Here is a 19257-nt window from a genome sequence, read left to right as displayed (position 1 = left end):
ATTCCAGACACCCATTACTCTCTGCCTAAAAGAGTTCTTCCTCATGTCCTCTCTACACCTTCTGCAGTTTATCTTGAATCTTTGTCCCCTGATTCTAGAATTCTCCGCCAAGGGAAACAATTTTATCCTGTTCACTCTCTCTCTTCCCCACATAATTTTGTACACCTCAATCAAATCACCCCTTAACCTTCTTTGTTCCAAGGAAATATCCCCAACCTGTCAAATCTCTCCTCATAGCTACACTTTTCTAGTCCTGCAAAGCTTCTCTGCACGCTCTCCAGAGCAATCCTGTATTGTGGTGACCAGAACTACATATCATACTCCAGTTGTGGCCTTACCAGTGTTTTATATATTTTTATCCTTACTTTCATATTCTATGTCATAGAATCATAGAATCCCTACAGTGCCGAAGGAGACCATTCGGCCCATCGAGCCTGCACCAACAACGATCCCACCCAGTCCCTATCCCTGTAACCTCATATATTTACCCTGCTAATCCCCCTGACACTAAGGGGCAATTTAGCATGGCCAATCCACCTAACTCGCACATCTTTGGAGTGTTGGAGGAAATCGGGGCACCTGGAGGAAACCCACACAGACATGGGGAGAATGTGCAGACTCCGCACGGACAGTGACCAAAGCTGGGAATCAAACCCGTGTCCCCGGCGCTGTGAGGCAGCAGTGCTAACCATTGTGCCACCGTGCCGCCCCATCTCTGCCAATGAAGGAGAACATTCCATATGCCTTCTTTACAACCTTGTCTACTTGAACTGCTGCCTTTCGGGATCTGGGTACTTGCATCTAAGATCTCTCACTTCATCTACCCCTCTTAAAATATTCCCATTTATTGTGTATTTCCCATAGCTGTTTGACCTCCCTAAATGCATGACCTCACTTTTCTCTATGTTAAAATCCAGCAGCCACTTTACTGCCCACTCCACCAACCTATCTATATCGTTTTGGAGATTATAGCAATCCTCTACACCATCCACTACTCAGCCAATCTTTGTGTCATCTGCAAATTTCTCAATCGTGCCCACTTTCTATATGACAGCTAATCCTATCTCAGGATTGATTCCACTAATTTGCCGACCAGTGATGCAAGACTAACTGGCCGATAATAGTTTGGCATTTCTTTTGATCCCATTTTAAACAATGGAACTGCATTTACATTTCGCCAGTCCTCCGGCACCTCCCCTGTATCTCGTGAGGATTGGAAAAGTGTCCTCACTGCACCTGCTATCTCCAGCCTGACCTCCTTCAGCAGCTTTGGAAACAATCCATCTGGCTCTGGTAACTTATTAACTTTTGTGCTGGGATTCGAGGATTCCAACCCTTTGAGTACCTACTCTCTCTTTACGATTATCCCGTCCAATATCTCAGTGTTCCTCTTGGACGAAAATGTCTTCACCATCATCAGTACTGCACTAGAGTGTTAGCCTGGACTGGTTCCAGGATTTGAACCTGGAATTTTGTGATTCAGAGATGAGATGCTACCAACTGAGCCATAGCTGACCAATTGTTCTATCTTTGGTGGTGTTGGCTAAGGAACTAATACTAACCAGGATATGAGGAAAAGTCTTCGCTCTTCTTCAGAGAGTCCCATGGGATAAAGTATGTTTGGCTGCATCACCACAAGAAGCCTCAGCTGAAGCACTCATTCAGAACGACACTGAAGTGTCAACATAGACCCTGTTCTCAAGTCCTGGAGTGAGATGTGAATTCAGCAACTTTCAAACACAGCGTTGTGAAATGATTTGAGGAGACACTTGCCAAGATGAGGTGCGAAATAATAAAATTGTTTTGTTTTGGCAGTATTCCATGGATATACTAAAAATAATACTTGTAACTTAATACACAGCAGTATAATTTCTTGACAATATGTAGGCAGGTAAACAAAGCCACAAAAAAAGAGACAGTTTGGTTTTATAGGTCATAGATTCATGGAGGTTTATAGCATAGAAACAGGCCCTTCAGCCCAACTTATGCATGCTGCCCCTTTTTTAACCACCAAGCTAGCCCCAATTGCCTGCATTTGGCCCATATTCCTCTATACCGATTCTACCCATGTAACTGTCTAAATGCTTTATAAAAGACAAAATTGTACCCGCCTTGACTACTGCCTCTGGCAGCTTGTTCCAGACACTCACCACCCTCTGTGTGAAAAGATTGCCCCTCTGGACCCTTTTGTATCTCTCCCCTCTCACCTTAAACCTATGCCCTCTAGTTTTAGACTCCCCTACCTTTGGGAAAAGATGTTGACTATCTAGCTGATCTATACCCCTCGTTATTTTATAGACCTCTATAAGATCACCCCTAAGTCTCTTATGCTCCAGAGGAAAAATGTCCCAGTCTATACAGTCTCTCCAGAAGAAACGATCTGCATTTATAAAATACATTTCACACCTCTGGATGTCCCAAGATATGTCAGAGCTAATTATGTACTTTTAAAGTGTAGGTACTGTTTTAGTGAGGGCAATGTGACAATCTGCACCCAGCAAGATCCCACAAACTACAGCAAAAGCCAAAATAAATTATTTTAGTGGTGTTGGTTAAATGATAAATATTGGCCAGGAGAAATAACTTGCACTTCTTCAGATAAAGTCATGGGATCTTTCACATGCACCAGAGAGTAGGTGAGGCCTTGATTTATTATTTGACCCTGCGGATGGGACCTCTGACAATGCAGCATTCCTCAGTACTGCACTGAATCACCAACCTAGGTTATGTGTTTGAATCTCTGGAAAAGAACAACCGTGCAGAAGAGATGTGCTCCAGTACTCTGCTTAATCTTGATCGAACCTCGTTGCCTCTGTGCAATGCAACACTTTCAGCCTGAAGACCAGGAATGATTCTGGCTTTGTCACCCAGCATTTAAACATGCAAGTGTAGTGGACGGTAATGAAGGCAAATGGCATGTTGGCCTTCATAGCTAGAGAATTCGCAGGAGGAGGGATGTTTTGCTGCAATTACATAGGGCCTTGGTGAAAGCACGCCTGAATGTTGTGTGCAGTTTTGGTCTCCTTATCTGAGGAAAGATATTCTTGTTATAGAGGGAGTCCAGCGTAGGTTTACCAGACTAATTCCTGGGGTGTCAGGACTGATGAATGAGGATAGGTTTAGTCGGGTAGGATTATATTCGCTGGAATTCAGAAGAATGAGGGAGGGGGAATCTCATAGAAATCTATAATATTCTAACAGGACTAGACAGGGTCGATGCAGGAAGGATGTTCCCGATGGTGGGAGTGTCCAGAACCAAGGGGGTCATAGTCTGAGTTTAAAGTTGATTTATTAGTGTCACAAGTATGTTTACATTAACACTGCAATGAAATTACTGTGAAAATCCCCTAGTCGCCACACTCCGGCACCTGTTCAGGTACACTGAGGGAGAATTTTCAAACTGTGGGAGGAAACCGGCGCACCCGGAGGAAACCCATGCAGACACAGGGAGAACGTGCAGACTCCGTACAGTGACCCAAGCCGGGAATCAAACCCGGGTCCCTGGCACTGTGAGGCAGCAGTGCTAACCCACTGTGCCACCATGGATAAGGGATAAAGCTTTTAGGACTGAGATGAGACATTTTTTCACCCAGAGAGTGGTCAGCTTATGGAATTCACTACTACAGGAAGCAGTTGAGGCCAAAACATTGTCGTCAAAATCTTGCTGGTGTTTATGCCGGTGGGTCCCGCTGATGGCACCACCCTTGCCGTGGGATTCCCGGTGATGAGAGGTGTTTTCAGTGGGAAACCCCGTTGACAACGGTGGGACCATAAGATCCCGCCGCCAGCGAGCAGTACACCAGCTCCCATTGCCATGAAATGCACCATGGAGGGGGAGGAAAGACCCACCCTTTATGTTTTCAAGAAGCAGTTGGATATAGCTCTTGGGGTGAAGGGAATCAAAGGATATGAGGGGAATGGGGGATCAGGCTGTTGAGTCGGATGATCAGCCATGGTCATAATGAATGTCAGAGCAGGTTCAGAACGCCAAACAGCCTACTCCTGCTCCTATTTTCTATGTTTTATGTTCCTTCACCATCATGCGTATAAAATACATTTTAATACTTGTAAGTATACAGAACTAGAAAGTATAAACTTATTAGAACAATTTTTAAAAAAATGTTGAATTGCTCAATTTGATTTTTGGAGCCTCAACCTGCGTTCTCTGACTCTCAGTTCCTGAGATTTCTCCATTCATAGAAACATAGAAGATAGGAGCATAAGAACGTAAGCACGTAAGAACTAGGAGCAAGAGTATGCCATCTGGCCCCTCGAGCCTGCTCCGCCATTCAATAATGGCTGATCTTTTTGTGGACTCAGCTCCACTTACCCGCCCGCTCACCATAACCCTTAATTTCCTTACTGTTCAAAAATTTATCTATCCTTGCCTTAAAAGCATTCAATGAGGTAGCCTCAACTGCTTCACTGGGCAGGGAATTCCAAAGATTCACAACCCTTTGTGTGAAGAAGTTCCTCCTCAACTCAGTCCTAACTCTGCTCCTCCTTATTTTGAGGCCATGCCCCCTGGTTCTAGTTTCACCTGTCAGTGGAAACAACTTCCCCGCTTCCATCTTATCTATTCCCTTCATAATCTTATTTCTATCAGATCTCCCCTCATTCTTCTGAATTTCAATAAGTATAGCCCCAGTCTCTCCTCATAAGCCAACCCTCTCAACTCTGGAATCAACCTAGTGAATCTCCTCTGCACTCCCTCCAGTGTCAGTATATTCTTTCTCAAGTAAGGAGACCAATACTATACACAGGACTCCAGGTGTGGCCTCACCAGCACCTTGTACAGCTGCAACATAACCTCGCTGTTTATAAACTCCATCCCTCGAGCAATGAAGGACAAAATTCCATTTGCTTTCTTAATTACCTGCTGCACCTGAAAACCAACTCCTTGAGTACACAAGTACACTCAGGTCCCTCTGCACAGCAGCATGCTGCAATTTTTTACCATTTAAATAATAGTCCATTTTGCTGTTATTCCTTCCAAAATGGATGATCTCACATTTACCAACATTGTACTCCATCTGCCAGACCCTTCCCCTTGCAGGAGGAGGCCATTTGACCCTTCGAGTCTGTTCCGCCATTCATCACGATCATGGCTGATCGTCCAACTCAGTAGCCTAATCCTGCTTTCTCTCCATAACCTTTGATCCCGTTTGCCTCAAGCGCTATATCCAGCCGCATCTTGAATGCATTCAATGTTTTGGCTTCGACTACTTCCTGTGATAATGAATTCCACCGGCTCACCACTCTTTGGGTGAAGAAATGTCTCCTTATCTCCGTCCTAAATGACCTACCCCGAATCCTCAGAATGTGATCCCTGGTTCTGGACTCCCCCACCATCTTCCCTGCATCTACCCTGACGAATCCTGTTAGAATTTTATAAGTCTTTATGAGATCCCTTCTCATCCATCTAAACTCCAGCGAAAGCAATCTTAACCTAGTCAACCTCTCCTCATACATCAGTTCCGCCATCCCCAGAATCAGCCAATTTCAAAATAACTGGAAATAGTAAGTTTATTGTAGCTTAATGAATTTAAGTTATTCCAGAGTGGTATGATCAATAACCGAATCATTGGGATACAACTTTCAGTTTCTAATCTGAAGTGTACAAACTGTTTTGTTTTTGATAATATATGTTTCCATCCATTAGTAAGGTGACCATCATGGAAGATACTGACCAGCACATTCACCTGAGGAATCTCTCCCTTCACCAGGCCAACAATGAGGAAGAATCCCTCAACTTACTCTTCCTGGGAGATACAAACCGAATGATTGCAGAGGTGGGTACTTGTAAAACCCAGTTTCGATGAACCCCAATAATGCTTCTGATGTAATCACAAACTCTGTAACCATGGGATGGGGCCACAGGTTGAACTTTGGAAGATTGAAAATGAGCAGGTAGTTCCACCTTAACTACTTTATTCAGAGTATAGTTAGAGGAAGAAAAAAGCATAAAAAACTGGTTGGATATTTGACAGAGAAAGTAATGTTTGAAACTTTCAAACTGGGACAAGCCAAATGAATCTATCTACATCTTCCTCTCCCTGTTCTCCTAGAACCCCTTATTTTCATAATTTCCTTTGCATCCCTTAGCCACTTGCTGTTGTGGTAGAAATGGGAAATGCTGGAAACGCTCAACAAGTTCTGTGGAGAGAACATACACATTGATATTTCAGGTGTGAATGCGACGGCAAGACTAGAAAAATGAACAGCAACCTCCAGCATACTACATATATACTGATCACAGTGCAGCCTTTGTTATACAAATAGACCAAATTTCAATTAGTTGACTGCTTTGCAATATGGCTCTGAGCTCCCTGTGATTTCAAAGAACAGTGCAGCACATGAACAGGCCCTTCGGCCCTCCAAGCCTGGGCCAATCACGTTGTGCTATCCAGACCAACCGCCTGTATCCCTCTATTCCCCGTCTGTTCATGTACCTATCCAGATAAGCCTTAAATGTCACCAACGTGTCTGCCTCAACCACCTCACTTGCCAGTGCATTCCAGGCCACCGCCACCCTCTGTGTAAAAAACTTCCCCCACACATCTCCACTGAACCTTTCCCCCTTTATCTTGAACTTGTGCCCCCTTGCAATTGTCATTTCTGCCCTGGGAAAAAGTTTCCAACTGTTCACCCTATCAATACCCCTCATAATTTTATAAACTTCTATCAGGTCGCCCCTCAGCCTCCGTCTTTCCAGGGAGACCAATCCCACTGAAATTTTTGGTCCCAGCCCAATTCTGACCTCTCCCTCTTTGGACTGAGGAACACAGCATAAATTTCTGGCACCAAAAGGTGAGGGGTAAAGTGTAACCAGTGGAGCACATGTGAAATGCCCCACTCCAGGTCTGTGATTTACTGAAAGAAATCAATTTAATATGCATTTGAATAAGTAACTTCTACTGCCTCCCTGTCAGCATAAGATTAAGGAATGGCATCTTGTCTTTCTCTTCGGCACTTGGCAGCTGTCAGGTATTAATAATTAATACAGTAAGTTCAGCCAGCGCTGCCAGTGTGGGATGGTTGGACTACCATTTCTTGAAGGGGGGGGTAAAAGGATTGGTGCTTGAGTGAGGAGGTAGCCAGTTCTGCTTTACACATTTTTTTTGCTTCATTTCTGCTTAATTCTACAACCTCATATTTTAAAAAATTTTTTAGTTCTCAGATGAATTGGAACAATTTCTCTAATTATACCTCCTGTTGTCTCACACTAACATCACTTCTACCATTTAAATATCTTATATTACTTTGAAGCACTTCACAGGCCATACTATCGCTTTATGCAATTGTGCTTGGGTGTTTCACTACATTGCCTTGTCCAGTTCCTTTTTTAAGTGCTGTTCGTCTGTAATATCTTCTAATTCTGACCAAGCTTCAACACTGAAACATCTACTTGCCACTTCTCTCCTTAGATGCTGCCTGACCTTATGAGTTTCTGTTTTTGATTTGATTACTACCAGCATCTGCAGCGTTTTGTTTTTTGTTTATAACATCGATGACAGAGCAGATGAGTAACTTATTCCCAAACCTCAGACAGTATTGCTCTTAAGAGACAGCTGTGTTCAACGGGGACGTGGGCTAGGTCAGGTTTCTATGAAATTCATTGTATGAAATGTATTACAGAACTCTGGGTATCTCTGTAGATCTCTCTCATGTATCGAATTTCTTTGTATGGTGTGTGGGGAAGAGATGAGAAAATATTGTAAGAGTTATTCATCCTCTCTGCTTCCACTGTGTGGTGCAGTGTATTCCAGTTCTGCCTCTATTAGTGCTAACTTTGAAAGGATTAAAGTAGAGAAAGATGCGTAACCATTTTCAAGAAGAAATCCAGATAAGTGCAAGGAGATTAAAGGTGTCTATTATCCAGTGCACAGTGGTTAGTGCTGCTGCCTCAAAACACCAGGGACCCGGGTTCGATTCCCGGCTTAGGTCACTGTCTTTGTGGATTCTGCACGTTCTCCCCGCGTCTGAATCGGGTTCCTGCGGGTGCTCTGGTTTCCTCCTACAGTCTGAAAGACGTGCTGGTTAGGTGCATTGGCAGTGCTAAATTCTCCCTCAGTGTACCCGAACAGGCGCCGGAGTGTGGCAACTAGGGGATTTTCACAGTAACTTCATTGCAGTAATATAAGCCTACTTATGACAGTAATAAATGAACTTAAAACTTAAACAAATATTCTATTAATAGAGCTCTGCGTCTATTGATGCTAACTTTGAAGGGTTCAAAGCAGAGAAAGATGTGTAACCAGTTTCAGGAAGAAATCCAGGTTAAGTGCGGGAGATTAAATGTGCCTATTACCTAATTCATAACCCAATAATGCAACTTCTGATATTGGAAAGACTGATCCTCTGGTTGACACTTACTTTAGAGGGGGTGGTTTTGGGTGGGATAATCAATAGCTAAGCTATTTTACAACATCCATGTTTGTCTCCCAATAGCTTTGAAACCTAGACATACATATTTCAGCAACTCTTGTTTTTCCTTGACCTTACTTTGACTTCTCTGTGTCATGCATGCTTCCGCCACAAAGCTGTGCAACCACTCCGATTTTTGCCAAAACTGCTCTGTGACAATCATGAGACTGGCCTGGAGTGACTCATCTTTTGATGGTGAGATGGTAAGATGGTGTGTAGGAGAGATATAAGCTTCCAAACCTGTGTATCTGCCTCATGGCACCTCTCCTAGCATAGCAACAGAATGTAAAACGGCATTACAGCAAAGGCTTGAGGCCTTACATTTTAACGTGGTGAGTTTGGATCGAAGCTCCTCGGTTAGAGAAATCACGACGAGAGTGGAAAAATCATTCAGTATTCCCACAGAGTAACCAAAAAAGTGACCTGGCTGCAGGACAAATGTGCAGATGATGCAGGACTGGAGGGAGTAGGTCGATCAAGTACACAAGCACTTGGTTAAGATTGGAGAGCTGTGATGCTGATTGTCAGAAGTTATTCAATTTGATCAAATGCTCAATTGGGATTCACTCAGAAAGAACAGTCACAGAATCATAGAATCCCTACAGTGCAGAAGGAGGTCATTTGGTCCGTCGGGCCGGCACCTACAACAATCCCACCCTATCCCGGTAACCCCGCGTGTTTACCCTGCTAATCTCCCTGACACTAAGGGACAATTTAACATGGCCAACTCGCACGTCTTCAGAGTGTGGGAGGAATCCGGAGCACCCAGAGGAAACCCACGCAGACACGGGGAGAATGTGCAAACTCCACACAGACAATCACCCAAGGCCTGAATTGAACCCGGGACCCTGGAGCTGTGAGGCAGCAGTGCTAATCACTGTGTCATCCAATGAAATGATTGTAGAAGCTAAATAGTTATTCTACACATGTAACCAAGGATAGGGGTTACATGTGGATGCTGGGGGATGGACTGCTGTAACAATCAACATAGTGTGAAACAGTGAAGAGAGGAAATGGGATCTTGGGCTCCATTGCTGCAGGAATAGAACACAAATTTCAGGGAATTATTCTGTACATTGGACCACCAGCGGTGGCTCAGCTGGGGTATTGTGTACACTTCTGGTTAGTAAGTTGTGAGAAAGAAATAAAAATTTACTTAATTGGCAGCTGTGATTAGACTTCTAAGTGAAGAGGTTGCATTGCTAGGAATGTTTACAATGGAGAACAAGACAAGATAATAATCAGTATATTTCAGCACAGTCACACATCATAGTGCAAGAGGGTGAATGGATGGAATGGACTGTCAAGGGAGGCAATGGGGATTGATTGTACTATCAACTTCAGGAGAGAGCTAGGTAAGAGTTTGGGGAAAAATAGTGATGACAAAATATAAAATGCCTTGTGAAGTTCCTAGTGCAATGTATTAATACTGATTCTTGGTTGCTGCACTAAGCACCGTGTATTAATATATTCATGTATTCGCCGGGAGTGACGTCACAAGTCGCTAGCGCGGGGAAACTGCCAGAGCGAAGAAACAGCCCTGTAGTGAACAACACCCTGTAAATGGAGCTCCGTTATTTTTAACCCTCCGTGCTTCCTTGTGTTAATTCTCCAACATACAACGCTGAGAGACTAAGTCGGCAGATGGACTACAGTGGTCTGCCCTTGTCCTGCACATTCCCGTCAAAAGCACATGCAGGTGGTTCTATCTCCACCATAAAATGTGGTTTAATATGAGGCAGAACAAAACAGCTTAAATAGAGATGAGTGTCTTTTTAAAATTTCTGCTGCCAGATTAATCAAATTAAACCAAGTAAGAAGTCTCACAACACCAGGTTAAAGTCCAACAGGTTTATTTGGAATCGCGAGCTTTTGGAACGCTACTCCTTCATCAGGTGAGTGACCTGATCAGGTGACTCACCTGATGAAGGGGCAGCTCTCCGCAAGCTTGTGATTCCAAATAAACCTGTTGGACTTTAACCTGGTGTTGTGAGACTTCTTACTGTGCCCACCCAAGTCCAACACTGACATCTCCACATCAAATTAAACATGAGTAGAATGTCAAAACAAAGGCTGAGTAATATGTTAAATAATGATCCTTGCCAACTGAATGCTGCTGATTATTTAAATAGTGACTAATAAAACTGAACTATCTGCTCACAAGTTTTGAGTTTGGATTGTCAGGGTTCTTGCTGAAGCGATATGAGAATGGTTAATTTAAGAAAATCATTGCCTATGTTCAGCACCTTCTTTCTTTTATTCCTTTCATTGTACAATCAACATTGGAATCAACACTGAGTTCAGTAATTTCAGATTCTAACCTCTCTCATTTTTTGAGTCAGCACGTGCTGGCAATGACTCTGCTGTTACCATTTACCACACCATATGATTGATGCGATTAAGAAGATAGTGAGGAGATTACAAGGATGGTGTCTAGACTGGAGAATTTTAGTTATGAGTTATGAATTTTAGATATTTCCTGATAGAAGTCTACAAGATTATGAGGGGCATGGACAGAGTGGATAGTCAGAAGCTTTCTCTCGGGATGGAAGAGTCAATTATTAGGGGGCATAGGTTTAAGGTGCGAGGGGCAAGATTTAAAGATGATGTACGAGGCAGGTTTTTTACACAGAGGGTGGGGTGCCTGGAACTCACTGCCGGGGAGACAGTGGAAGCAGATATGATAGTGACTTTTAAGGGCGTCTTGACAAATACATGAATAGGATGGGAATAGAGGAACATAGTCCCCAGAAGGGTAGGGGGTTTTAGTTCAGTTGGGCAGCATGGTCAGTGCAGGCTTGGAGGCCGAAGGGTCTGTTCCTGTGCTGTAATTTTCTTTGTTCATTGTCCTTTGAAAGATTGGATAGGCCAGGGTTGTTTTCTTTGCAACAGAGGGGGCTAAAGAGAGACCTAATTGAAATGTGTAAAGTTATGAGGAGCTTCTCAGTACTTCTTCTAGATTAGCTGAGTGTTCTTCTTTGGTTACATTAGTAATCAATACGTCATCCAAATATTCAACATGTGGCAAGTCCTGTGATAACCTTTCCATGGTTCTTTGAAATATGTTACAAGATGATGAGAAACTGAAAGGGAAGCATATTTACTGATATAATCTTTTATGAGTGTTAATAGTCAACGTAGCCTCTGGAAGCACCATCCAACTCCAACTGTTGATATTAGTGGCTCATATCTTATTTTGTATATGACTATCTTCCAGCCAGTCTTGCATATGAATCCTCGATCTTTGGGATAGGATTATTGTCCAGCTGGTTTACTGACAATTTATAGTTGTGAATTGTTTTATCTGGTTTCACCACAGGCACTATGGGCGCTGCCCATTCTGCAAACTGAACCAGCTGTATGATACCCGGTTCTTCTAGCCTTTTTAGTTCAGTTTTGACTTCCTCCAACAAAGTCTCGGGCACAGGTCTAGCCCTGAAAAACTTTGGAGTAGCTTCTGGACCTATGTAAATTTATGTCTTCAAGTCTTTAATCTTTCCAAGTTCATCTTGAAAAATGTCCTGGTACTTCTGGATTACTTCATGCAGGTTTCCTTCCTTAATTCTGAAAATCTCCAACCAGTTGAGTTTAATTTCTTGGAGCCACGGCGCATTAGACTTGGTTCATGCCCAAACCCCATGACCAGCGGAAGTTGAGCAGATTGTTGCTGATAGCTCATGGGGGTTTCACTTATACCCACAATCTTAACCTTCCCCGTGTAGGTTGCCAGTCTGGTAAAGGTGTTCTTTAATTTTAGCAGTTGGAGCCCTTCTCGTAGATATTTGTAGGTCTGCTACAGTAGCAGAGGCTCCCACCTTAACTTCCATTCTCAATAGTCTTATTGACGAATAGCACCACTGTGATGGGGGCTACCTTGCCTGCCTTTGCATTATTTAAGGACCAGCTGTTCCACTCACCCACAGGAAAATCATCCACTTTACGTACTGGTGCTGAGCTGTTCACTCTACCGCTACCAGGCAGACTCTTCTTACTCTTACATCTGTGCCTTAAGAGGCCCTTCCTGAGGCACACAAAGCAGTCTGCAAATCTCTGGGGAGGGGTTTCCCCCCACACCTGTAACACCCTGTAATGATTCTAGGCTTTTGACTCATTCTCCTGAATCTTCTACTGCTACCAGCTTCTGTATTTGTTTTTCAGTTTAAACTGGCATCTTTGCTTTTGGCATCACGGCTGCTTGCAGCTTCCCACCCTAACTGGTGGACCATACCATTCTGCGCACTCTGAAGTCCCTGGACACCTTTCTCAGCGCCCTCCATCATTAAAGCTATATCCAGTGCCTTTTTAAAGTTAATCTCAGTTTCTGCCAGCAACTTCCTCTGCATAGCCTCAAAATTTATTCCACAGACTCGTCATTTAGTGTTGTCCTCAAGTTACAATGTTCCGCAATTTTTTAAGCCTTGCTACGTAAGTTGCAATGGTCTCCCCTGGGGCACTCCCCATGGAATTTGATTTAAATAGTTGCAAAATCACGGAGGGCTTGGGTGGCAGTGCCCTTTTACCAAATCCACGATCTCTGCAAATGAGCTTGCATTGGATGTGTTCGGGGACTTTAGACTATGGATCAACTTATAGGTTTGTGTCCCACATGCACTTCATAATATCGCCCTCTTCTCTCCCTCCTCCTCTATTCCACTTGCTTTGAAGAAATATTCTAATTGCTGAACATACTGTACCCACTGTTCAATGGAGGCATCAGTGGGATCCACTCCACCCAATACAGGGATCTCTGCAGCTCTGTTCTACTTTGCAAGCTTGACTTCGACTGAACCATATTGTAACCAATGGAACCACTATCTCCGACACCACTTCCTTTAAGATGCTAGGATGTAGGCCATCAGGCTCTGGAGGCTTGTCTGCCTTCAATTCCAATAGTTTACACAGTACTTTTTCCCCTAGTGATGATGATAGTTCTAAATTCCTCTCTTTCTATAACCTCTGCATTTTCTGTTACTATTGGGATAATACTCATGTCCTCCACATGAAAACTGGGGCAAAACATTAATTTAGTGTCTCGGCCATTTCTGCATTTCCCACTATTAACTGGACATGGACTATGCGGTTCAAGAAGGCAGCTCACTACCACCTTCTCAACAAATGCTGGCCTAGCCAGCGATGCCCACACCCCATAAATGAATTTTAAAAATGAGAAATGCATGTTGCTCTGGTGATAAACTCCCTCCCCTTATTTTGGGCTTTCCTGTGTCCTTCAGGATCCTGCCTGCAAACTCCCAGTTCCAGCTGCCCCGGATCATTAAAAGTCCTGGGCTGGAGGGCCCAATCAGAGCCGCAGAACTACAATGTAACACTTTCCACTCAGAAGTGAAGCAGCCATGTCATATCGCCAGCCAGTGGAGTGTCTCAGCGTTCGGTGGGCATTGAAGATGCAGCCACTAGCCCCCACACATGCACACGCAGTCAGTTACCTGCATTAAAGACAGTGCAGACCAAACCAATACAGGTGCAAGAAAACAAACTCTGCCTTGGCAAGTCTGGTCTGCACACTTGCTCCCTTCGCCAGTGATGTTGCAGTTTAAAATCTCCTGGAGGGCTTTCTTTGGAGGGTGATTAATGTTGATTCCCAGCCTTTCTAGCAGGGTTAGCAGCCCGAATTAGAGGGCATTAGGGGAAACCTTTCCACCCAGAGGGGATCAGGCTCTCACTGCCTGAAAGAGTTGTAAAGACAAATCCTCAACAGGAACTATCTTCAATGAATCACTGTTAATGATTGAGCAATGGAGAGGGAACTTGGGGAAATAAATAGTGATGTCTTGAGGAGTGTACATGTTACAGAGTAGGAGGTGCTGGAAGTCTTAAAGCGCATCAAGGTAGATAAATCCCCAGGACCTGATGAAGTGTGTACCAGGACATTGTGGGAGTCTAGGGAGGAAATTGTGGATCCCCAAGCAGAGATATTTGAATCATCGATAGTCACGGGTGAGGTGCCTGAAGATTGGAGGGTGGCAAATGTTGTGCCTTTGTTTAAAAAGGGCTGCAGGGAGCTACAGGCCGGTGAGCCTCACATCTGTGGTGGGTAAGTTGTTGAAAGATATTTTGAAAGACAGGATCTACAGGAATTTAGAAACACAAGGACTGATTAGGGACAGTCAGCATGGCTATAAATCATGTCTCACAAATTTGATTAAGTTTTTTGAAGGGGTAACCAAGAAGATAGATGAGGGCAGTGCAGTTGATGTTGCCTACATGGACTTTAGCAAGGCCTTTGACAAGGTACCGCATGGTAGGTTGTTGCATAAGGTTAAATCTCATGGGATCCAGGGTGAGGTATCTAAATGGATTCAAAATTGGCTTCTTGAGGGTGGTTGTAGAGGGTTGTTTTTCAAACTGGAGGCCTGTGATCAGCGGTGTGCCTCAGGGATCAGTGCTGGGTCCACTGTTATTTGTCATTTATATTAATGATTTGGATGAGAATTTGGGAAGCATGGTTAGTAAGTTTGCAGATGACACCAAGATTGGTGGCACCGTGGACAGTGAAGAAGGTTATCTCCAATTGCAACGGGATCTTGATCAATTGGGCCAATAGGCTGATGAATGGCAGATGGAGATTAATTTAGAGAAATGCGAGGTGATGCATTTTGGTAGATTGAACCAGGGCAAGACTTACTCAGTTAATGGTAGGGCGTTGGGAAGAGTTACTGAACAAAGAGATCTAGGGGTACATGTTCATAGCTCCTTGAAAGTGGAGTCACAGGTGGACAGAGTGATGAAGAAGACATTCAGCATGCTTGGTTTCATTGGCCAGCACATTGAATACAGGAGTTGCGACATCGAATACAGGAGTTGTACAAGACATCGGTAAGGCCACACTTGGAATACTGTGCCCAATTCTGGTCACCCTATTATAGAAAGGATATTATGAAACTAGAAAGAGTGCAGAAAAGATTTACTAGGATGCTACCGGGACTTGATGATTTGAGTTATAAGGAGAGGCTGGATAGACTGGGACTTTTTTCTCTGGAGCGTAGGAGGCTGAGGGGTGAACTTATAGAGGTCTATAAAATAATGAGGGGCACAGATCAGCTAGATAGTCAATAGCTTTTCCCAAAGGTAGGGGAGTCTAAAACTAGAGGGCATGAGTTTAAGGTGAGAGGGGAGAGATACAAAAGTGTCCAGAGGGGCAATTTTTTCACACAGAGAATGGTGAGTCTCTGGAACAAGCTGCCAGAGGTAGAAGTAGAGGCTGGTACAATGTTGTCTTTTAAAAAGCATTTAGACAGTTACATGGGTAAGATGGGTATAGAGTGATATGGGCCAAATGCGGGCAATTGGGATTAGCCTAGGGGTTTAAAAAAAAAGGGCAGCATGGACAAGTTGGGCCGAAGGGCCTGTTTCCATGCTGTAAACCTCCATGACTCTATGACTCTATTTAAAAGGTACTTGGAAATGCATTTGAAGTGTTGCAACCTCCAAGGCTGGAAAGTGGGATTAGGCTGGATGGCTACTTGGTGGCTGGTGTGTAAATGATAGGTTGAATGGCTTCCTTCCTTGCTGTAAATTTGTCTGATTCTACAAGTCTATGATTTATGGCTTACTGAACCTCTTTTGATTATTTACTTGCCTCATTGTCACTCCCTTTTGCTTTGCACCCTCATCCCTTTTGACACATAATCATGCTGCACTCCAGCTAATGTTCTGGGGACCCCAGTTCGAATCCCGCCATGGCAGATGGCGGAATTTGAATTCAATAAAAAAATCTGGAGTTAAGAATCTACTGAAGAACATGAAACCATTGTTGATTGTCGGAAAAACCCATCTGGTTTACTAATGTACTTTCGGGAAGGAAATCTGCCGTCCTTACCTGGTCTGGCCTACATCTGATTCCAGAGGTACAGCAATATGGTTGACTTTCAACTGCCGCAGACAAAGAGGGATGGGCAATAAATGCTGGCTAGCCAGCGATGCCCATGTCCCATGGATGAATAAGAAAAAAGCCTGATTTCAACCCTGCCCTTGTTTATTTACCCCCACCCTACTCCACTCCGCCCTTTTCCCCTGGCTCTGCACTTGTGTACAAACTGTTTGATCACTCACTTCTTCCAGCTGCAATGAAAGGCCATTGAGCTGAATCATTAACTCTGGTTCTTTCTCCACAGGTGCAGCCTGAACCGCTGAATATTTCTAGAATTCACTTTTTATATTCCTGGTTTCCAGCATCTGCAGTATTTTGTCTTTGTTTGTCTCCCAGGCTAACAAAATGACTCCCATCTGTTCCGAAGACTTTCTGGTTATCTTGTCGGATCTTTGCCTGTGTCTGGCTGTTTTTTTTTCAAATTACTATCTTAAACCACAGTCAGCCCATACTGTGGCCCCTGAGCCGCACACTTTTGTTTGATGTTCTTTTGTATGACATGATGTAATGTAGGGGCTGGAATGTCAAACCACTTTCAGACAGTTGTTTACCCATGTAATGTTCCAGTGTTGATTTTAATTGACCCAACTTTGTTTCCACCTCGTGGACTCGAAATTCAGCAGGTTTCTGTAAACCAGACTATCACACACTCAAACTTTTCCCAAGAGGAATGATGGGCAGTTGCTAGACATGCTTTGCAAATTGCTTAAATTGGGTTTAAAAGCAATAATGGGTACATTTTGGAAAGTGTGTTTTATCATTGTGACTGAAAAGCCTCCCTATTTCAGTCTGTGATTCTGTTTCCTTGAGAAATGACCTGAGACGTTTTCTACTTGAGGAAGGCTGCATTAATACAAATTGTTAATAGTGTCGTTTCGTAGAGATAAACAGGAAATTTGAAAGAAAAGTGACGCTGCATGATAATTAGGATTCAGAAAGGAAAGACATATTTCCTGGTATGACTCTTCAGAACTTCAGAGTCATCATAGAATCATAGAAACCCTACAGTACAGAAGGAGGCCATTCGGCCCATCAAGTCTGCACCAACCACAATCCCACCCAGGCCCTACCCCCATATCCCTACATATTTTACCCGCTAATCCCTCTAACCTACGCATCTCAGGACACTAAGGGGCAGTTTTTTTTTTAGCATGGCCAAACAACCTAACCCGCACATCTTTGGACTGTGGGAGGAAACCGGAGCACCCGGAGGAAACCCACGCAGACACGAGGAGAATGTGCAAACTCCACACAGACAATGACCTGAGCCGGGAATTGAACCCAGGTCCTTGGAGCTGTGAAGCAGCAATGCTAACCACTGTGCTGCCAAGAAGTAATGTGAGCACAATCATTCTAACATACAATCCTGTTTTCGGGGTTGTTGATGCTGTGCCTTTTCAACATTTTCTGATCTCTTAAAGAATTGAGTTGAATGACTATGTCATCATTGGATACGCTGCATAAAAATCTGCAGTTTCAAATATTCAATCATTTCCAGCGCCGGATTGGAATTTTGTATGGAAGTAGCATTTCAACTGATGGTATGTCATGGTACTGGCACCAATTGAGTTGACCTGTGAAAATCCTTGTTTTGTTAGCTGATTGTACTGAAAATAGATTATGAGAGTACCAAAATATTGGCAGTGAGTCGATCTGTCACTGATGGAAGTGCTAATTTGAAAGAGCAGACTGTCTATTTTGAAATCACGGGCGGAATTTTCCCATCCCACCCACCATGGGAGTTGCAGCAGGCAAGACACAGATCATGCAAAGGTTTGTTGAACTTGGGCAGGATTTTCCGGCTTTGGGCCAAGCGCGGCCGGAAAACCCCGCCCCATGAGTTAGCGGCTTTTTATCGGTTTCTGAGTTCTATGCTGAGTGCCATCTCCAGGGCTGCAAAGTATCTGAGAGAGATAGGCATTGTGGTCTTGCTTCTGCTGAAAAGATGTGCACTCATTGCACTTTCAGATTTTATAACATGACTAATTATTAGCTAAGTACATGCCTGCCTGGATGCTGTGCTTCTGCGTTGTATGCTCATTCTGCCAACCACCCAACCTACAATTGGACCTAGACTTTAAATGCACAATGACATTTGAAGACAGCTGTGTCCTTATTGAATCATGCTATCTTTGAGGTCCAACTGAAGTGACTTTTCTCCTGCGTTTACGAGCTCGTCATGTAGCATGCTGGCATATACTGAGGGCTCACTCACTCTGGCCATCTTCATTAGGTCATTGAGCCTTTTCTGTCATTGGTGCCATTTCATTCTGACCGGCCCAATATTGCAGACCTTCTTGACCACCTTCTCTCAGGCTGCATTTGCCTGGCTTAATTTCCTCCTCTTACCAGGGGCAGGCATCAGCTGCTCATGTCGATCAGAGTCAAGGAGGGCTCTGATGAAGTCCTTGTTCAATCTAGGAGCTGGTTTGACTGTTCTCCCTTGCCTCTCCACCTGCTCCAATGGGGCAGACATCTCTGGACGGAAACATGCAACAACTGGACAACTCCTTCATGCAAATAACTGGCTAACTTCAGGCTAGAAGTGATTGCCATCCTCTGATCACCTTTGATCAGTGCCAAGGTTTGGAGACAGCGGAACACAAAGTGCACTCACCTTAGAAGCCTGCAAATGACTCATTGGCAAATTATTCTGCGGAGTTTGAAGCGATCCTGAATTTGCTTGGTTCTGTACCAGAGAACCCTTTTTCCGTGCCATGGTCAATGACTGGCGGTTAATCCAACACTGTCATCCAACACTGATCGAATGGGATGATGTACTCAAACCCACCCTGTAAATGAACAAGCTCCAACTGATGTCTTATCAGGCTTGATCCACGGGCAGGAAAGGCTACTGACTTCCATGTGCAGAACCTGCCCAAGGTGCCCCAGCGTATCATTTAGCCCATGGCTCTGGGGATTCATAGAACATAGAACATAGA

General features: G+C 43.9%; 1 protein-coding gene across 1 annotated transcript in view; it reads left to right on the top strand.

Moving 5' to 3' along the window:
* Positions 1-19257, top strand: part of kif6 (kinesin family member 6) — a 406644-nt gene that overhangs the window by 94023 nt on the left and 293364 nt on the right. Inside the window, exon 6 of the mRNA XM_078213528.1 lies at positions 5663-5792. Within this exon, the coding sequence (XP_078069654.1) occupies positions 5663-5792 (130 nt within the window). The remainder of the gene's footprint in view (positions 1-5662; positions 5793-19257) is intronic.

Source organism: Mustelus asterias, chromosome 5, assembly GCF_964213995.1.
Source record: "Mustelus asterias chromosome 5, sMusAst1.hap1.1, whole genome shotgun sequence".
NCBI classification, from domain to species: Eukaryota; Metazoa; Chordata; class Chondrichthyes; order Carcharhiniformes; family Triakidae; genus Mustelus; species Mustelus asterias.
The sequence above is the reverse complement of the archived record's forward strand: the minus strand, read 5'-3'. Positions and strand labels throughout refer to the sequence as shown.